Source organism: Stenella coeruleoalba, assembly GCF_951394435.1.
Source record: "Stenella coeruleoalba genome assembly, chromosome: 6".
NCBI classification, from domain to species: domain Eukaryota; kingdom Metazoa; phylum Chordata; class Mammalia; order Artiodactyla; family Delphinidae; genus Stenella; species Stenella coeruleoalba.
This window is the reverse complement of record NC_137151.1, coordinates 76,668,954-76,689,630: the sequence shown is the minus strand read 5'-3', so window position 1 is coordinate 76,689,630 and position 20,677 is coordinate 76,668,954. Positions and strand designations below refer to the sequence as shown.

The window sequence follows — 20,677 nt, the reverse complement described above, 5'->3', positions numbered from 1 at the left end:
GAGGGTTATACCCTTGCAAATCAAAGTGCGTTCTGAGGATCAGCGGCGTTACCTGGGAGCTTCCTAGAAACAGTGTCGGGGGCCTCATCCCAGACTTGTTCAATAAGAATCTGCATTTTAACAAGATGCCCAGGGGGTGAGTATGCAAGTCAGTGTTTGAGAAGCGCTGGCCTATATTTTGGCGGGTAACGCAGTGCGCAAAATCTCAAGCAACTGTAGGGACTAGGTGGAGAGAGCCACTTATTCCTCTTCCTGGACTGCGGTCTGTTTGTAGTAAGTGGCAGAGGCAGGAGGCTGGCGGGCCAAGGTGCTGGACTAGGTCAGGGCGGCTCCGCCTGCGCGCCCCGCCCCGCCTCCCTCCTGGGTCTCTGCCCAGCGCGCGGTTGCTGTGGCAGCGCCGGACGCAGCCAGAGCCGCGGCTGCCGCGGGCTCCACCTCCTCCCCCAAAGGCCTCCCCGGACCCCTGGCTCGGGCCCAGCCGGTAGCTCCGCCATGCCCCGGGGGAGGCGCGGCGGCAGGGTGAGCGCCCTGGAGGGCTGCCGGGAGGAGGAGGCGCCCCCGGCGGCGGACGCCGTGCCCTCGGTGCTGTGGGCGTCAGGGCAGCAGCCAGAGTCGGCGGCCGAGCTGATTCTGCTCCGGGGTATCTTCGAGATCCGGAGGGACAGCTGCGACGTGGTGCTGAGCGAGCGGGTCCTGAGGTGGCAACCCATCCAGCCCGAGCGCCCCACAGGTGAGTGGTCCCAATTAGAAGGTCCCGGCGTCTTCGCCCCCCGCGGCGCCTCCTCGCTCTCCCGGCCCCACACCCTCCTCCCGGCGCAGTCCCTCCTCAAGCTCCGCCTCTGCCACAGGGGGCTACCGCGTCCGGAAGCCGCCGCCTCCTCCCTCCCGCCAGGTGGCGAGAACCCGCGCCGCCCCCAGGGGCTTCCCGCTACCTGTCCCCTCCCAGCTGGCTTTCCGCCTGGGGTGCCATCCGGGGACCTGCGTCACACTCTGCTTCTGCTCTGTGACGCCGAAGAAAGAATTGAGCCCCGCAAGGGGAGGTGTTTTCCAGATGCAGGAAGGTCACCTGCTCCTCCCCTCCAAGTTGAAGTTTTACTCCGTCAACTTCTGACGGTAACGCTGAAAGTATAAGCATTTTACCGAGTATAACTACACGTGGGTTTCAAATCCAGCTCTCATTTTGCTGACTTCTGAAAGTTTCACCCCAACTTTTGGTCTCTCTGGACTTTTCCATCCCTCACATTCCTTGCCATTGTCTAGAATCAAGTCTAAAGGTCAGTCTAGAAACTTTTGGTGTTCAATATTGACTTTAGAATCATCTTGTTGTTTACGTGCATTTGCCTTTTGACCTAAACCTTTATTTAGAAAGTGTTATAATTCTGTACAATAGAACTATTTCAAGTCTTAGAGATGATTTAGGGGAAAACCTTGGGATGTGGTACACGTCCCCTCTAAATGCTAACTTATGAAATTTTAAAAAATGCCTTCCCCTGTTGGAAAACAAGACACAATGCGCTGTTTACCTCAAAGAATAGAAGAATGTCACTGTTTTACAGTTTCCTGTACAAAAATCTAACAAAACAGACTAGTCAGGGACCCAGTGCTGGTTCTGAGTGGGAATTCTGCTTCTGCTGCAGGTGTCCTGCTGACCCACTTAACTAAAACTGCCTTTGACTTTAATTAAAAATGTTTTCAGGTGTGTTGAAAACCAAGCTGTGGAGTATTTTCTAGAACCTTTGAGTTAAAAGCTAGGACATAGAGGACATATATGGACATAGAGTTATTCTGTTTAGTTTTTAAGTCTGTTCGAATTTGGGGACATAGAAGTTTACCATTAGAGTTTAAATTGGCCTACAAGAGTCGATTTAACCTACAATGAAGCTGAAATACTATAGGAATAAAAGGAGACATTGTGCAACCAGAGGTATTCAAATCAGTGTTGCAATACCGGTACACGAAAAGTCAAATAATGGCATGAAGGCAAAAAATGCTCTTTTATATACTGAGTGGTGATGGAGGGAAAATAGTCTTAATTAGCATTCCTGGCTGTAGAGTTTAAAAAGACATCCCGACAGTTATAACTCTAAAGGTGGCAAGTGTTGATCTGTAATTTTGACCTAAAACACTTTGGTTTTCTTTTCCTTCATTTGGATATACCACCCTTTCTTTGTAACTAACACCTAGTATGCAAACCACTTTGGGCCCTGAAAATTGGAGGTCCAGAAGCCTAGCACCTTAGTAAGCACTACTATTTGTAGGAGGAACCAAGAGATGTTTTACTTAGTAAAATAATAAGAGTGGGAAAAGAAAAGGAGGTATTGAGAGATATGTTTAAATGTGAGAAATACTCTCTGATGTGGAATTAGCTTAGATGTGCGTGGTGAAAGACAAATGAAATTGGTCCAGAAAATGGAGGAAAAACTACCTTAAGGTTGCCATACTTGGGAGGACGTGGTGTGGGAGGATGTAGTGGAGGAGACCATGTCTGTTGCTCCTTGGCCGGTGCCTGGCTGTCCCAGGAAAGGGTAGGGGTGGGGTCGGATTGCTGGGCATTATTACATCATATGAGATGCTTGCAAGATCACTCAGTTTTTAAACCTCATAGTGCCTTAGTAGCTGTTTTGTTTTTCGGTTTTTTTTTAAAAAAAAATAGGCTTTATTTTTAGAGCAGTTTTAGGTTCACAGCAAAATTAAGCAGAAAGTGCATACACCCTCTGCTCCCCACACATGCATAGCCTCCCCCATTATAAATATTTCCCACCAAGGTGGTACCTTTGTTAAAACTGATGAACATTGACGCATCATTATCATCCACCGTCCATAGTTTACATTAGGGTTCACTCTTGGTGTTCTGCATTCTATGGGTTTTGGCTTATTTATAATGACATGTAGTAGGATTCTCCAGAGAAATAGAACCTTGAAAAAAATACACAGTACAATATATATATTTGAGGAGATTTGTTATGGGAATCGGAGATTATGGGATTATGGAGGCTGAGATATGCCACTGTATGCCATCTGCAAAGTGAAGAACCAGGGAAGCTGGTTGTATAATTCAGACCAAATCTGAAGGCCTCAGAACTGGGGGGAACTGATGGTGTAGCTCCCAGAGACGGGATCTACATGAGAAGAGGGAAGATGTTCAGGACATCTGTTTTGTTTACTCTCAGCGCTTTGAAGAGTGCCTGACATAAACATTTGTTACGTGAATGAATTTGTTAATTGGTCTCATGAACTTTAGTTTTGCCCATTGCATTATAATCTGATTACTACACTGCTACTTAATAGTGACTTCTCATCACCTGTAAGAGTATCCCCCTCCCCTTTTGTTAAAGCATTAGAACTCTTTTTACAAAACATTCTTCAGCTGATGTTGGCTTACTTCTCCATTGTTAGCATCATGGTGAGAAGGTTCCATCTTGCTCAGCTGTAAGCTGGAAAAAGAAAGCAATCTATGACCAGGGCATAGATTGACCAGTATGTCACATCTGTAAGCAAACTGTATACACAAAACGGCATCATCCATTCAGAAAATATCTTCATTATCGCCTGCCATGGTGCCTAATGATCTTTCTATCGGAATCTCAAATTACAGTCATTTCACTTGTGGAATCGTATGAGTTTATTCATGTTAATTACCAAGTTAGCTCTCCGTGCTCTAGGAAAGAGAGAAACCTTTCGTGAAGAAATGGGAGAGGGGTCAGATGAGGATTTTAAGGCCAAATGAGAAAGGTCAGGCACGTCTGGGTCATGGGACCCTGTCTAGGCAGAGCAGGCCACAGTGTTGTTAGCCCCCTACGTGGTGCCTGGGACCAGGCGTGAGGTGTCAAAAATTGAGAAGAGACTCAGAAAGGGGGTATGGGCAGATGCCATAGACCAATATGTGTATTTTGTCATTTAGCCCTTAGCTTGTTGCTGGATCAGATATTTTCAGAGTTCCAACATTTTCAAAATTATCACTGATGGCCTGTTGGCATTGTTCTAAATCTCAACCGAGGACAGACTTCTAGGAACGTGCGCTTACCAAGTGGTAAACTTCTGTTGGAAACGTTAGATGGAAGCAGAAGGTACAAGCATTTTTGTGTATCCCCAATGCAGAATCTGCTTACTGTACTGCGAGACCTGGTTATGAGATTTTCCCGTAAAGGAAAAGCTACTGGTAGGGAGAGTCAGTAATGCATAGCCTTAGACTATGTTAAGCTCATATTTTAGTACACTGAAGAATGATTAATTTAGGATCTCTATGACTGGAATGCCAAATGCCCACAAGTCTCTGTTACCTCACACTGGGCACCTTTATCACTTACTGATGAATAGCACCTTGAAGTATGAAAAGCACTACAGGATCCTTTACAGGCACCCCACTCCGGCTGCCTGTAATCTCCCATCTGGTGTAGGAAGGGTTTCAGGAGTGCACCAAGGGGCCTGAGGTCTTGTCTACAACTAACGGGTGTAACTGACTTAAGGCAAGTCATTTAACTGCTCTGAGTGACAGTCTATTCATCTGCAAAATGAGGCGTTTACATTATATGATCTCTAAGAACCATCAACTCTGTGAAGTTGCATTTTAAAGAAAATACCTATTTTTATAGACTTTTGGTGTTAGGACATCGTAATAAACCTGAGTTAAGTTTTAATGATCAGATGCCAGGTGTGTGTGGAAGACTTGTATTTTACACCAAAGCTTCACAGCCCTAATGAATTTCTAATTAGAAGAACCGCCTGGGAAATACGGGCCAAGTTTCTTGCTCCCCTTCCCTAGCTTCAAGACACAATAATGAGAGGTGGGCAGTCACCTCAGTACAGGGTCTGTCTTTGGAAAGGAAGAAACCACTTTCTGATAGAAAATAGCGGGATAAGGCTAGTCGTGAGCAGATTTTTCATGATGGACAAAAGGACTAGCTTATCCTTTCTTCAATTTCATTTCCTGTACCCTCTTATTAAATTTCAGGGCAAGGATCTTACAGTGTGTTCGATTAGCATGAGAATGTTATGTTTTAAATATTTTTTAAAATATGGTTAAGGTTTCAAATCTTAGTTATGGTTTACAATTCTCTTATTATTCTTAGACTTACTACCTCAGGTTATACCATTTCATGTTGTGTTTTTTCAAAGGGTTATTCCTACCACGACTTTGAGCTCAGCTTAATTAGAGCAGTAACCAGAAAAACCTGAAAAAGCTGGGCTTCAAAATAAGGTCTTGAAAGTGTTTCTTTTATAAAGGAGTTCATGATTTTCTTGTCCTTTAAGTTTATATAGACATTCATTTGCTGGAAACTTTGCAACGTGAAAGGTAATGTGGAAAAATGTGAAAATGAGAAAAAAACCAATCAATTTTAAAACAACAAGAGTTAGTGATTACATGGGACTTAGCAGAGCTAGGTCCATTCTAAGTATTAATCTGCCTGAGCTGTTTGGGAACAGATGTACGTGAAACAGATCCCAGGCTTCTGTTGTGTATATCCAAAGTGAGACATCTGTCGGTAAACCGTTGGTCAGAAATAATGGAAGCAGGGGTTAAACCCCGAAATGACCCATTACTCATGTGAATTATTGAAGGACTAATTACTCAGTAAAACATGATGCTTTGATTCACCAGTCTACATATGAAGAAGAAAAATACTTCTTTAAAAAAATTATTAGTGTATTCCTAAGCTGTCAAATTTGAAGGAATTTTTAAAAGCTGGGTGCGAAAAATCAAGCTTACCAGGCAACTGCATGTAATGTTTATAATGTTTTAAAACGCTTTGACAGGTCTGTTATCCTATTGTATAAATACTGTATAAAGCTCATATTGTATAAATATTAGCTTTTTCTTAAATTGGTCCACACAGGAAAACAAAATATAGAATGAATCTCTAAGCATGACTGTTTAGTTAAATTCTCTGCACTAATGGAATGCTCTGTTCTGTCCAATACGGTTGCCACCAGCCACTTGGGGCACCTGAGGACCTGAAATATGGCTAGTGTGACTGAGGAACTGAATTTAAAAATTTTTTTAATTTTAATAAATTTAATAGCCGTATGCAGCTAGTGGCGATCGCGTTGGACAACGTAGCTCTAATGCATAGACCCATGAAGAGTTGAAAACGTTTATTCCCTTTATTCCCAGGCATGGGTTTGCATCTTTATAGTAAGGTACAGTTTTCAGTAATTAATCTCAACATAGAACTGATATGACCATATAATCTGAGCTGCCGATTTAAAGATAAAACAACTGAGTCCAGAGATGCCCAAGTGGCAGAACCCTTTAACGTACTTTGTGAGTACAAAAACATGCTTTTGTTATTGTGAATTAATTGGCTGACAGTAAAATTGAAGTCTTGTCTGTTAAAACCATAGTCTTATTCCTCACGGTCATGATTTATTTAAGCTAAAATTTGGCAAAAAATCTGTTTCTTACTATAGGGATAGTAAATTTGAAATAACAGTCCTAGCTTGCGTACCTTGACCCCATGAAAGTCTGCATCCCAGTGTTGTTCATAAATATACCACAGCCATGTGGCACCATCTGAAGACAAACACTTCTAAAAACTGGTCTACTTTTGCGTCCCCTTCCTCTCGGTCTCCTCCACGTGGGGGTATTTGAGGCTGCAACTGGCACAAAAATATCCTCCTAGAAGTGGGGAATGGTACTTGCAATTGAAGGCAAGGGACGTACAAACTGCAAATCAGATAAACTGGATCAAGGTCGGTAGAGGCTGATCCAGATGGGATCCGTCATAGCAGGAGGACCTGAAGTGAACTGCAGGAGTCTGAACATGATGGAACTAAAGAACCAAAGAGCCACGGCAGTAGATAATAGGGATCAACGGATAGGTTGGGTACACAGGAGGATGCTATTGCCTAGACTGGACATTTTTGTGCCCTCTGTAATTTGGGAAATTACATCCTTGTTTAAAGGGCCAGGGATATAGAATATATAATTGATTGTGATCTTAGTACTAGAATGCTCCTTTTGAACCTTATTGCTAATCCTGCCTAGTCCATTAGTTGACTAGGTTATTAGATTACATTTCAAATATTGACAAATCTACAAACATCATCAAAGTCCTCAGCATAGGCCTCTCTCATTTCTTCCATATGACTGTATTCCTGCCCAAATTTTAGAAGTACTATGCCAATGATGGGGGTACCGTATGCTGAGCAAGTGACTTCTGGTCGGGTATGTGGTGGGCAAAGGGGAGAAACTCTTGGTAGCCATGGCTTTTTGTATGCTCTTGTGTTTTCCAAGATCAGTAAGTGACGAGTTAAAAGGGAAAGTTGGGAGGGAAATGGAGTTTGAAGGAAATTAAACCTTCTGCTGACTTTTGGCATGTGAACTAGAAGTCGAGGACCCTTAGTATAATGGATGCCAGACTCCAGAGACAGGCAGGCAAGCAGGCGGGCAGGTATGCATATATTAAAAAACACTTGGCATAGTGCTATGGACTTATGGTAAGCCTACAGATACGTCTAAAATAATGTACCAGCTGGCATCGGGGAATTCCTATGTACATTCCAAGATTTTCATCAGAAACAGTGTTCTGGAAACTACTACTGCTGCTATGCATTGGTGTCCGGTGTTTGACTGAAAATAGTGAACGTTTATTGATATTTACCCTGCCAGGTCCTATGCTAAGTGTCTTATCTTGTTTAATCTTCCCAACAAGACTATGTAGTCCAGACAGGATTTTTATTTCTAGGGCCCAGAGGTGACGTTCCTTGTCCAAGGTCATGCTAGTAATGGAGTTGCTGGGATTCCAAGCCAAGCAGCCTGACTCCAGAGTCTACACTGTACCCAGGAGGTTATGCTGTTTCCTCAGTCCAGTAAGAAAGAGTTCTCCCTAATGCCTTCAAGAGTCTGTGTGATGTCCGAGTTACTGACAGTGCAGCATCATGGTCCAAACCAAAACAATAAACCTTTTTTTTTTTTAGTGGTAAAACATTAAAAGTTTTATTTTCATATCTAGAATAAGAGTTAGATAGTAATGCCTACCATCTCCACTATTAATATTGCTCTAGAAATAGCACATGAAATTTGACGTGAGAAATGATAATTTAAGGGGTAAATCAGAATAATAAGCCTTAATACAACAAAATCATCTGACTTCTTTCAGACCTTCATGAGAGTTCCACTGTAGAGAGCATGTTCCACTTCTCTTGCCACTTCTACTTCCTGAGTAAATGACCAAATGGGACAGACAAAGTTTTTGAAACCCAATATTTTTATTGTGGAAAACACCAAACATACCCAAATGTAGAAAGAATAATATAATAAGCCTCCATGTTCAACCCAATGAGTGGTGAGACCCTATGTGACACGTTGAGTTTAAACAATTTTCAAGGCCAGTCTTATTCCATCTATGCCCTACCCATATGTCCCTCTACCTGGAATAATCGGGAGCAATTCCTAGACATCATATAATTGCACCTATAAACATCTTACATGTATCTCTAGGAGATAAGGATTTTAAAAATATAGTACACAATATGATACCCAGTATAGTCACTATACCACTATTCCAATTTAAAATAATCCTCTATCCTTAAATATTCAGTTAGTGTTCATTGTCTCCTGATTGTTTCTTTCTCTTTTTTATATAAATCAATGTTTGAATAAGGTCCATATTGCAGTTGGTTGCCATGTCTTTTATATCTTCAAATCCACAGATTCCTCTCCATTTTTAACTTTTTCCTTATAACTTATTTTCTGAACAAACTGGGTTGTCTGGACTGTAGTTTTTCATAGGAAAATGAAAGGTTTGTTGAGGGCGAATGTCTGTGAAAGATAAAAGGGGCAGGAAGCAGGTTGGGAGGGATAACGTTCAGACTGTGATGCCAGTCTGACACCTGTAAAGAGGGGATGAAGCAGGCAGGGTCAGGGAGAACCTCAGTCTATGGTGCTTATCTGATGAAGTCTTTGTTTACCTATGGTGAGAGCTTGGGAGCAAAGATTGCTCATTAGGGGTCCTGTCTTAGGCAGAAGTGGCCAAATCTAGTTGTGTTCAGTCATAGACTGGGGGCTGCCTGGGAAGAGTGAAGTTGAGGTGGATCCTAAAGGCACCCGTAGCTGGAGGCTGTCAGCTAACTGCATTCATTGCAGCAGAAAAGCAAGTTCTTAAAGGGAGAAATCACAGCAACCACAGCGACCAATAACGTTTATTACTATCATTATGAGCTCAGTTATTTCAATATATTTCAATTCACGGCAATGACTGTTCTTACTAATTCTCAGACTGCCCCAATTCTAGATTTTTGGACCAATGAGAACCTCCCCAGGCTGACTTCTGAGACCTTTTGACATTCTCTCAGCTGTCTCTATTAGCTTCTTTGCTTTCTGGAGTGGCAAGATATTCCAGGCTCATCTTGAACATTTTATGCCTATCATCAAGGAAGCCTAATTTTTAAAATTGACTAATGGTATTTAGAGACCACAGTTTGAGCACCTGTGTGCTCATTGCTAGAACTTCCCTTATATGGTCCTGTTTCCTAGGTTTTTCTGAAAGCAGAGCTAGGAAGTATGTATTTTTTTTCCGAAAGAGAAAAATGCACCGTGGAATCATGCTGTTATTTCCAGTAAAAGTTCAAGACCGAAAGGTTTTTACTTCGTCTTCTTGCTCCTACCCTTAAAATCCTGTGTTCTGACTGCAACAATATCATTACTGATTTGCCTTATCCTGCAATAAATGTACATCACAGAATACCAACACCAATGCCACCATCAATAATATAATTAACCAGAGCCATTTAAGATCATTCTGTAATATTTTGTTGTAGCTCTTAGGGACATACCACTTAGAGTATATGCTATGGATAGTCAAATTACTATGTCTTAAAGACACTTGGAATCATTCCTATCTGTGATGTTATGCCTCCAACTCAATATGCAGAATTATTTGTTTCATTTTTGCTTTTATTTTTGGGCATTGCTCTTTTTAATCCAATTTTGTTTTGTAATTATATAAAATATTTATATGGTTCCAAAATCAAATCAGCTAAACAAGCTATATCCTGGGAAGTATAATTTTTATCTGTGCCCCTTCTACCCTTTTTCTTCCTTCCTATTATTGGTAAGCCTTTTTAACTTTTTTGGTTTATTCTTATGTAGCAAACATGTACATATGTTATTCTCCTTACCCCACCCCTACCCATCTTCTTAAGTGCTTGGTAGTGTACCATATATGCTTTTTGCACTTTGATTTTTTTGAATTAACAGTATACCTGGTATATCACTTGATAGAGGTATATAGCGAGAGTCATCATTTCTTTTTATATCTGCACAATAATCTATTGTGTACTATAGTTTATTGAACCATCTTTCTGTAGAAAGACTTGGGTTGTTTCCAGTCATTTTTGCTATTGCAAATAGTGGTGTAACAAAAAAAAACCTTGTCATGTTTTTTTTTTTTTAGTATATTTTTGGAATAAATTACTAAAATTTATTTTGGAATAAACTACTAAAATCCTAGAAGTGGGATTGTTGACTCAAGAATAAGTATCTATATAATTTTTTAATAGACTTTTTAGAGCAGTTTTAGGTTCACAGCAAAATTGAGTGAAAGGTACAGAGGTTTCCCATCTACTTTCTGCCTATATAATTTTGCTAAATATTTCCAAGTTCCCTCAAAAGGATTGTGCTGTTTTGCTTTTCTATTGTCATTGTATGAGGGTACCTGTTTCTGTGCAGTTTCTTCAAAAGAGTATATTTTCAGACCTTGTTTTAAAAAACCAATCTGAGATAAGAAGTGGTATCTTGGCATAATTTTAACTTGTATTTTCCTCTTTAAATAATTCACTTTTTTAGCTTATTCCTCCTAATATTAGGGAGCAACTATTATGTGCTAGGGTATCTGATAGGTTTCAGGGATGCTACAATCAATTTGACACAATTTCTGCTTCAAAGTATTCACAATCTGCAGGGAGACTTATCAGCAAAATAACTAGGTAGTCTATTTTATGTGCCATTGAGGTATTACTTACAAGGCATTATAAAGAACCAAGGAAATGTAGCCAAAGGAGAAAATCATTTTGTTTGAGTGGGCTGGGGGGAGGTCAGGGAAAGCTGCAGAGGGGTGTGAGGGTAAACTTGAATGTGGGCCTTGAAGCATGATTAGGAGTTGGCAGCACAAAAGAATAAGGAAACCATTATAGGAAGTAATATTTTAGAAAAATCAGGAAAGAATGCTTTGACCTTTGTGGAAAATAAGACCATAGCCTGTGCGGAGAGTGTATGTTCATGGGAGAAGATGATAGTCCTTTGTGTAAGTCAGTAGTTTGCGTCGGCCCTTGAACATCATGCCAGGAAGTTGGTGTCTTAAACTGAGGGTTGAGTAAAGGGTGACAAAGGCCGAGTGTCAGAGGATATCAAGTTTTTGTTTTTTAAAGTAAGTGAGTTTGGGTTTTAGAAAGACAGCCATGGGGGTAGGATGGATTATAAATGGAGTCCATTTCAGTAGCCAGTACCCCAGAAGATCCAGGAGATGGTGTGTATTTGGCCGGGAGAATAGAGAGGAGAGGTGAGGCCAGGTGCAAAGGGATATTGTCAAAGATAGAACCTGGAGGATGTGGGGTTTGAGGGAAAGGGAAGAAACAATGGTGAAGCTGAGATTTTTAGCTTGGACAATGGAATGGATAATGAACACAGCTAAAATTGCTTCTTATTTTGCCAATCTAAGAATTATCTCACTCGAAATGTATTCTACCAAGAATCAAATATGCCAAGACTAGCAAAATGTTCAAACAGAAGGGAAATGGAAAGCTTGAAGAATGCATAAGCTTGAGAAATTGCTCTTGAAGGATTATAAGTTGAACCCTGTCAAGTGTAAGATGTATGTTTTCCATGAGCCTCGGGCTCTCCTTCTGTGCCCTTTCTTACTAGGTTGGGGCTACTTTGGAAAAAAGTTTAAAGCTATTTTCAGAAAACACTATTCATTAAAAATTGGTAAATAAAGTTATGATCTTTGTACAACCATAATGTTTAGGTATTATTGAAATATAAAAAAACAGTGAAATAATGTTAAATGTCAATTTTTTATTTATTTAAAAATTATTTATTTATTAATTTATTTATTAATTTATTAATTATTATTTATTTATTAACAGTTTATAAAACTGTTTCTATATCATTTTAAAGTAAAAAAATTCATTTATTTCATGAAATCTTTTTGTCTAATGCAAGTATAATATTTGTTCCAAATTAAACTTTCAAGCTTAGTAAAATGTTACAAACACATAATTCAAAGTATTTTCTAGTGCCCATCTGTGCAGGAAGAATAGGATCAATAAAATAGAACAACTGTTAGAGCGTACTGGTTTCCTTATATTTTAGGCATGTTTTCATGTACTGAAAGTGTAAAGTCTAGATAGTATGTTTTGTTGTGGTTTTCATTATACAGATGAAAACTTGTTACAGTTGAAATCTTGGTGAATATAATGGATTTTTGAAGTCCCATTCATAGCCCACTTATTTTAGATAATATTTAAATATTTAAACTAAATCATGTGGATACATTTTTGTCATGAGATTTGATTTCTAATACACTCATTTTAAAAGTAAAAATACATCCTTCTCTAAAAATCATTATTTCCATTTCTTTGAATTAGCATTTTTCATATTTTGGGGGAAAATATCTTGATATCCTAGCTTCTGAATGGAAGACAAGTCTATCATTTTCCATATTGTTTGAATGTTTTACACTGGGACCAAACCTACTCTGTTATTGAGCTTCATGCCCTGGAAACATCTTATGGGGGGACCTCTTTTACTCAAATCTTCTTGGTACTTGGATACTTTGTTAGGTGTGTACAGACTCACTTTGCATCCACTTCATCTGCACAGGAAGATAGGTACATTGAAATTCTAAGTGCTTTTTCAAATCTAAATTTCCTAGAGCGCAACATGAGTCCCAACAATGTAAAGCTATGAAATGCCTTTTCATTTTGACTTTTCAAAGACCTTTGTTCATTAACATTTAATCAGCATCCGTTCGTTGTGTACATTGTATACTTCGGGGTGATATGACTAGTAACAAGGAATATTCTAGAGGATCTTAGACTTCTGAGATTGAAGCTGATAATACACTTACTAAATTATGTGCTGCTTTACATTAAAAAGATTCAGCAGTTACCTATTTCTTTACTGAATATAGGACACCAGGTTGAAACCATTGATTTTGAAGAGAAGAATTCTTGGTCATATTCTGAACTAACCAAGTATTATCATTAGCTTTGAAAATAACTATCTTCAGTATTCTAGGGTAGACTGAAGAAAACCCATGTTGGAGGCCCGTAGAAAAACTTTAGTATCCTTATTTGGTTAATATTCTGCTTTTATGAGAATCTCAATAAAATCAGTTAAATGGAAACTCGGAAAATTCAACATACTGTCTATCACGTTCAGTTTACTGTTAAATAAAATTATGCCCTGGATATAACCTTCTAATTTTATTTTTTCACCTTAATGAAAGCACTGGTCATTATTGCTGCCACTGATGCTCTTTTGTCTGCACATACTGTTGCAACATAATGTGTTGTGCATTTGATACGGATATTACCATATTGCCATAAGGAGCTGCTATTATTTTAGACACCAACTGATTCCATGATAGTGTCAGATTTCTTTAACATATGCTTATGTTTTTGTACAAATGACCCCAAGAAACATCTGCTAGTTTTGTGGTGATATCTACAGTTTCTTTTTTAGAATTTGACCTGTCAGTCACTTTTTAATGTGAAATCTACAGTATTTCATTAGAATAAGCTCACTTTCTGTTTTTTTTTATTACTGATATTAATTAACAACATTTTGACTCAGCTTTATGACATAATTCAGAAAGTAATTGAACTGCCTGTGCACATTATTTTAAAAATCTCTTTTCATGATGTGTCATTGATACTTTAAAATAGAAAAGTGCCCTTTTAATGGATCCTTTAGCATCCAAAATTTTAGGTCCCAAATTGCTTTCTAATGGTTCTGAAATTATTCTTTCAATTTTACAAAAGTGTGCAGTAGTTGTGGTGTATCATTGGTCCGTTCATATCCTTTGCTAATTGCTAATCTTCAATGGATGTGTAAGGGCAGACAAAGGAAAAGGAAATGAACTTTCAATAAAGTTATGAAATCTTTCCTCTAGGAGATTGGAAAAACGTTTAGAGAACATAAGCCAATGATTATGTTACGGGTGGGATCCTTTCTTTTACTTGCTTTGGTATGACCTTGACTAAGAAGCAATGGTCACAGACTCCCATTGTCTGGAATTTTCTTTCCTGCTTTCCTCTCTTTCCTCAAATGTCTTTCTTAAGTCATAGCTACTTATTCAAAGAAAGCAATATGACCATGTACTCATGGTACTTAAACAAACCTGGAACATCAACAAAATGAAAAACAGGACTTTGAATAGCAATATCTGTCCATGTTTTCCAGTGGAAAATATATAAATAGATTTTCCAACTCCTTTTATTGTATCAGAGGACATTGTCTATAAAATTTTGTATTACCTACATACTTGATACCCAATAGAGTAAATATACATGAGGTATAGTCCTTAATCTTGCCTATGTTATTAAGATAATAGAACACTCGGTTTTATTTTCTACTCATCTGCTTTCTATGTATCAGCTGTTGCACTCCTTTAGACTCGAAGTGTGTCATCATTTATATCTCCATGCTCATTCAGTAGCCCTTGCTGCTCTTACTCTCTCTTTGTCCCTTGGGTAACTTGTCATTAGGACAACCTTCTGTCTCCTGCTTACCATCTCTTGGCTGAAACTGAGCTGATGCCCTTGCCAGGTACCTTAGGTGCTGGACCTGCCTGGGTTCAGCTTTGGCCTTGGTGATGTCTGTGTGCCTTCCATGCCAAAACTCAATTCTGTGAGGGGTGACAGAATGACTGAAAGCTTTAGTTTCAGTGATAAAGCCCAAATGAGTCTGTATTGCGTACCTAAATAGCTTTCTCTTAGGTCTGAAATAGGAGAGCCAGGAGCCTCAATGTCCCTTGAGAAAGAAAGATTTCCCTCAGCCTTCTGGGCTCAACACTGAGCCATTTAAGTGGGTTAGTGGGCTGGACCCAAAGGGGGTGTAATTTCCTCAAATAGTGTTTTAGTTTTGCTCTGTGTATCATGGGAGTAGAACCAACTAAGGGAAGTCCCTAATGACTTTTCTTGCCTCTTGTAGGGCAGGCCATTTACTTTAAGTCATGGCTTCTTACCCCTCTGACACCTCTACCCTATGCAAGGCACTGGAGGAACCATGGGGATGGGGGAAGACATTCATGAAAAGGGTTTTCAGGTACTGGGTATATCTGGAGTCCTATTTGAAGGATAAAGACTATTTAGCAATTACCATTTTAATACTTATCACTGCCTATACTTTTTGTTGTTTTTAGTACAGAGAATTTTGTCATACTGTCAATGGTGGAGTGGAGCAGGAAACAAAATGAAATCTATTCATTAACTTCGTATGGTGTCTGGTATGATATCATGAACAGGTGGGCTCATAATTGTTTACTTGATGCTCTTTTTAAGAAGTCAGTTATATCACGGGAAATTGAAGAATAGCAAAATTAATTTGTTGAAGCATTCTTTAGGAAATCTTGCCTGCATGTTCACTAGAGAAACATGGGGCTTCTCCCTTAAAGGACAAGGCTTTGTTTTGTTTCTAATAAGACACACTCTTTATAATTAAAACAAAATCCCAGTGTTAAGGGATTACTGTTTTAAATAATTGGATTTCTTTCCTTTGTTTCCCTGATCCCTATATATGAGAATAAACCTAATGGTGTCTTCGGCTAATACATATTTCCAAATTAAATAGTTCTGTTAACCAATGAATCTTAATAATGCCTCTCAAAGTTTACAGATGATAATATGGAAACCAATGTAATATCAGGAACTTATTTTAGATTTGGGAAAGGCAAAGATACAGAAACTAATTAAGAACAACAGAAGCTGTGGAAACTTTCTTTTTAAATGATGATATATTGATATTCACAATAAGTTATTAAAAATATAAACAAACTATTTGTATAATTTTATTTAACTCTGCCATCAAAATACTAAATTCAGTACCACATATTTTTAATTTCAGACAAATGCTTTCATGAAATGGTATTTTAATGCCCTGAAGATGGTTTAGCTTAAAAATGGTTAGGGTTAAAATGAAATAGGAGAAAAGCAAAATGTAAGTGTCTAGTTGTTACTTTAAGAAAAATTCCCAGAATAAGCTCTGTCCCCCTTTCTTTCTCTTCTCTTTTTGATTTCCATACTCCAGAGCCCTTTTCTGAGACTCTTAAATCATGTGTGAGTGCAGGAGAGGACAAGCATTAGGGTGAGTGGTAAGAAGGGGGAGCATTTTGCTTGGGGCAAACTCTTCCTCCATATGGGACCTTCTTAAAGCCCTCCCTCAGCCCCTTAAATCAGAACTTGAGCTCCCAGGCAGGAGCTGTGTTAGGAGCAGCATTAGCAGGAGACCGGGGGTGTGGGTGTGGGTGGGGAGGTGTGGTGGTAGATGAAGGGCCATTTTTCTAGTTGGTCACTCTTGGACTTTGGTGAACCTTTTCAAACTGACCTGTTTCTCCACTTAATGCTGAGTCAGTCTTGACCCTTAACTTTTCAGGTGTAGCTATGCTGGGTCCTCCTAAGTTTTGAAGCTCAAGGAGGAAGTGTGTCTAGTTCCAGTACAAACTTGTAAAGAACGAGTGGGAGCAAAAGTGTCAAGGACTCTTGAGAGATTTTGTATTTGATCCCGTATGAAGGCAAAATGAAAAATATTGTAAGTGGCACTTTCAAATCTTACACAAGTTTCTCAGTTACCCTCATCTGTCGTTTCTGGGCTGCATTGCATCCCTTGCTATCTTGATTAATTCCCACCTAAAATAATTTAGTGTCCTCCTAATATAACTCTAGCATTCTAATTAATGATAACCCAAGTAATTATTTAAAGTTTTTTCTCCATTTGGCATTCAATAGTCTTCAGTGTTCACATTTGGAAATATTGAAACCTGGAAGGGAAAAAAGGAAAATGATTCATTTCTCTGTTTGCCATACTTTGCTTGATGTTGTGATAAGACAGAAGGTCACCACCTGGTGTAGAAAATTTAGAGATTCTATAGAGGAAATGAAAACTTAGGACAAGCTAAAGAAGGAAGGTGTATTAGTCTACTAGGGCAGACATAACAAAATACCACAGATGAGGTGGCTTAAACAACAGAAATTAACTTTTTTCTCACAGTTCTGGAGGCTAGAAGTCCAAGATTAAGGTGCTGTCAGACTTGACTTCTGGTGAGGCCTCGCTTCCTTAGCTTATGGACGGCCGCCTTCTCACTGTGCCCTCACACAGCCTTTCTTCTGTGCACACATGGAGACAGAGATCTCTGGTGTTTCTTCCTTTCCTTATAAGGACACCAGTCCTATCAGACTAGGGACCACCCTTATGACCTAATTTAAACTTAATTAGTCCTTAAAGGCCCAAATATAGTCACCCTGGGGATTAGAGTTCAGCATATGAGTTTTGGAGAGACACAATTCAGTCCAAAACAAGTGGATTTACTGTAGTACTCCTTTAGCTAAATCTTTTCCAATCCTGAAAGTGGGTTTTACCCCCTCCCTCCAAATTCCTGTTAACAGGTGAGGTTTTTCTGGTTTGTTTCTTTTTGATTTTTAATATAATAGTTAATGTATGGTTGGTTACATCAAATTATATATAACGCTAGGAAATAAGAATTGTTAGAAGAGTCAAGTGAGCTAAAACATATTAAAATGATTTGGAAAAAAATTTTTTTTTTTAACATTTTAAGTAGGTTTCCTCAACTCTAAATCTGTGTGAACTTGGCATATCTAATCAGTCTAAATGCAGGCCAAATAGCAATCTTAGTTATATAATAGTAAGCGCAGATCTCAAAGATTGTAAACTACATCTGAATACACTGATACTCATGAGTTTGCTTGTCCTAAAATTTTCTGAAAACATGAACTCATAACTTCAATATTCTTGTCTATGACTGTAAATGTTTGGTGAGAGATGACGTGTAGGATTTTTTCCCCCCGTTTATTAAGGGCTTATTTCAGGTTTCAGTACTGAAATTAGTGTTCATTTTGTATCTTCCTGGTAAATCTTGCCAATAAATATTTGCATATTTGGAAGTTCTTAGGACTATCATATTATTGGGCAGCCTTAAAAGGCCACACAGAAAAGTGATTGGGTTGATACCGCTCTGCTTTATTTAAGTCTGAACAATTCACTTTTGTGGTACAATCAGAGTACTGACCTACATTTGAAAGTGCAATGCTGTTCTGTTATCTAAATCCACTGTGCTATGAAAGGGTGAAATACAAAAAAAGAGGTCACCATTATTATTTTCTCTGTTGTCCCGGAGTAAGGGGGTTTGTTTTCGGTTAGATGGTCTGCTTCTGAAAGATAACTGAAGTAGAAACTTCACTAGGATTCCTATATGAAATCATAGGAAACATAAATTGAAACATGATATAATAACCATGTTAACATTTAGCTAAATAAGGGCTGAGATGAGTTAATTCTATTTGGAAATATTTAAATTAGAATTAGCTTTTGATAAATACTGCCTTTTTAAAAAAAATTTCTGCTGAATCTTTAAGCTTTTAATACTTCAGTCATTCTCCTAAAATAGGTGTAGAAGCGTGTCCTTACCTTGGTTTGGTAAGCCTCTGAACATGCAAAGCAACAGATGTTATACCCAGCGTAATTATATGTATCCTGGAAACACATCTTTATAGAGTGGGATTGGTCCTTGGGAAAACAAAAATTTGGCAAACAAAGGGCATTAAATTGCTGATCTCAGCACTAATTACCTGGGATAGATTATAATAATCTTGTATAGGTAGTAACTGCATGCATGTATTGGAAAAATAATGTAATTGTAAAATACATTACAAGGAAATTGAACTTGTGTCAATTTTAGCTCATCTGTCCCCTTAAAGAGCAGAAGAAGACCTCACTTTTATTTTTTAGAAAGTTCTTTCAACAACTTTTTGGAAAATGTTTTGAAGAGTCCAAATCCTAATATACTAAGGCTTTTGAGCATGCCTCTGTAGGTTACTGCCTTTGTATTTTTAATATAGTGTCCACTGAAAATAGAGCGTTTTAAACAAATGGATGGATCCCTGATCTTCAAGCATCCTAGTATCTCTGAATACACTGGGCACTGTGAGAGCACAGTTACTTGAACCAACAACCATACTAAAGCAGTGGTTTTTGTAATTTTGATCTCTTCGTTCCAAGGGCATCTTAAAACACCTTCTCTTCCCTCCCCAATAGATAAAGCAAAGCAGAGCTCATTAGGTTCGTGTCATAGAAGGTCTAGAATCATCTGGAGGTCAGTTTGAGAAGCACTGTATAAACCATTGCTAAAATAGGGAGCTACAAAGTTGTGGAGGTCCTTACAGAAATTTCTGAAGTTTATGGTGTCGGTTTTTGGAGTCTGAAGTTTTTAAATAAGAATTTGTTGATAGTCACAGTCTAAACAGCAAGTTATCACCAAGATCACCTAAATGTAGGGTTGTTTACTTTTTTTTTTCCCCAAAAAGATTTTGAACACAAATGAAACCTTCAGGACAAGACATTATAGTTTGAGAATGTTCTGGAATAAATATGCTATGGGTTTTACTTTCTGTATCTTAGGTTATTAGCATGTGTTTTGTTGCCGTAGATGTGCTTACAGATAGGTCATCACTTAGTCAAAAATTCTTAGCAACTCCTTCACCCGTAAACTGTTGCTGTGGCATAGTTTTCATATCTGTTGAGGAACCGGAATGGTGAATAAGGAGAATGTCACGTTCGGAGCTGGTGTGTTCTCACACCATCTAGTGTTTCAGTACTCAGGGCAGTGATGTGTGCAGCCTTTCCTACTAGTAATAGAGTGTGCTAAGGTTTTCCTCCTCAGCACAGTCTGTGCATTTCCATAACAAAATCCAGGATCCAAGGAAAATACTACAAGGTGATGAAACTAGGTGATTGTGATCAAATTTCTGTTCCACACTACATCATCATTAGTGTTTGTCAGAAACGTTGTCCCATCCTGGGGTGGAATTGATGAAGAACTTGCATTGTGAGTGGGGCACATAAACCCTTTCAGGATGAATACAAACTGAACTTGATATATTTCCCAAAATATTTGTGCCTAGCTAGAATCAGAGTAGTAGTGACCTGTGAGTCAACTTCTGGTAATTTTCTCCTTTTATTATTATTTCTTTTTTTTCCCCTTTCTTTTTGCTTAATTTGAAAGACTTTTTTTTTTTTTTTTTTTTTTTGCGGTCCGCGGGCCTCTCACTGTTGTGGCCTCTCCCGTTGCAGAGCACAGGCTCTGGACACGCAGGCTCAGCAGCCATGGCTCACGGGCCCAGCCGCTCCGCGGAATGTGGGATCTTCCCGGACCGGGGCACGAACCTGTGTCCCCTGCATCAGCAGGCAGACTCTTAACCACTGCGCCACCAGGGAAGCCCTGAAAGACTTTTTAGTTAACTAATAGGAACAACAATCTTATTTCTCATGGGATAAAGCCACTATAAATTGAGCATTTCATTTGGGGCCACTGTGGATACATAATGAACCAATTAAAATATGTTCTGTCTTGATTATGTGATGAAAATCTACGTAAGTCTTACTATTATTTCTAATACTGTCTATATTCTCTCAATTCCTACTTTTCTCCTCCTAACGTATTCC

The 20,677-nt window shown here is 38.9% G+C and overlaps 1 protein-coding gene across 1 annotated transcript in view; it reads left to right on the top strand.

Annotated features, from left to right (window-relative positions):
* Positions 1 to 289: 289 nt before the first annotated feature.
* Positions 290 to 20,677, top strand: part of CERKL (CERK like autophagy regulator) — a 147,211-nt gene continuing 126,823 nt past the window's right edge. The window contains exon 1 of the mRNA XM_079924121.1: positions 290 to 730. Within this exon, the coding sequence (XP_079780247.1) occupies positions 493 to 730 (238 nt within the window). The 5' untranslated portion in view covers positions 290 to 492. The remainder of the gene's footprint in view (positions 731 to 20,677) is intronic.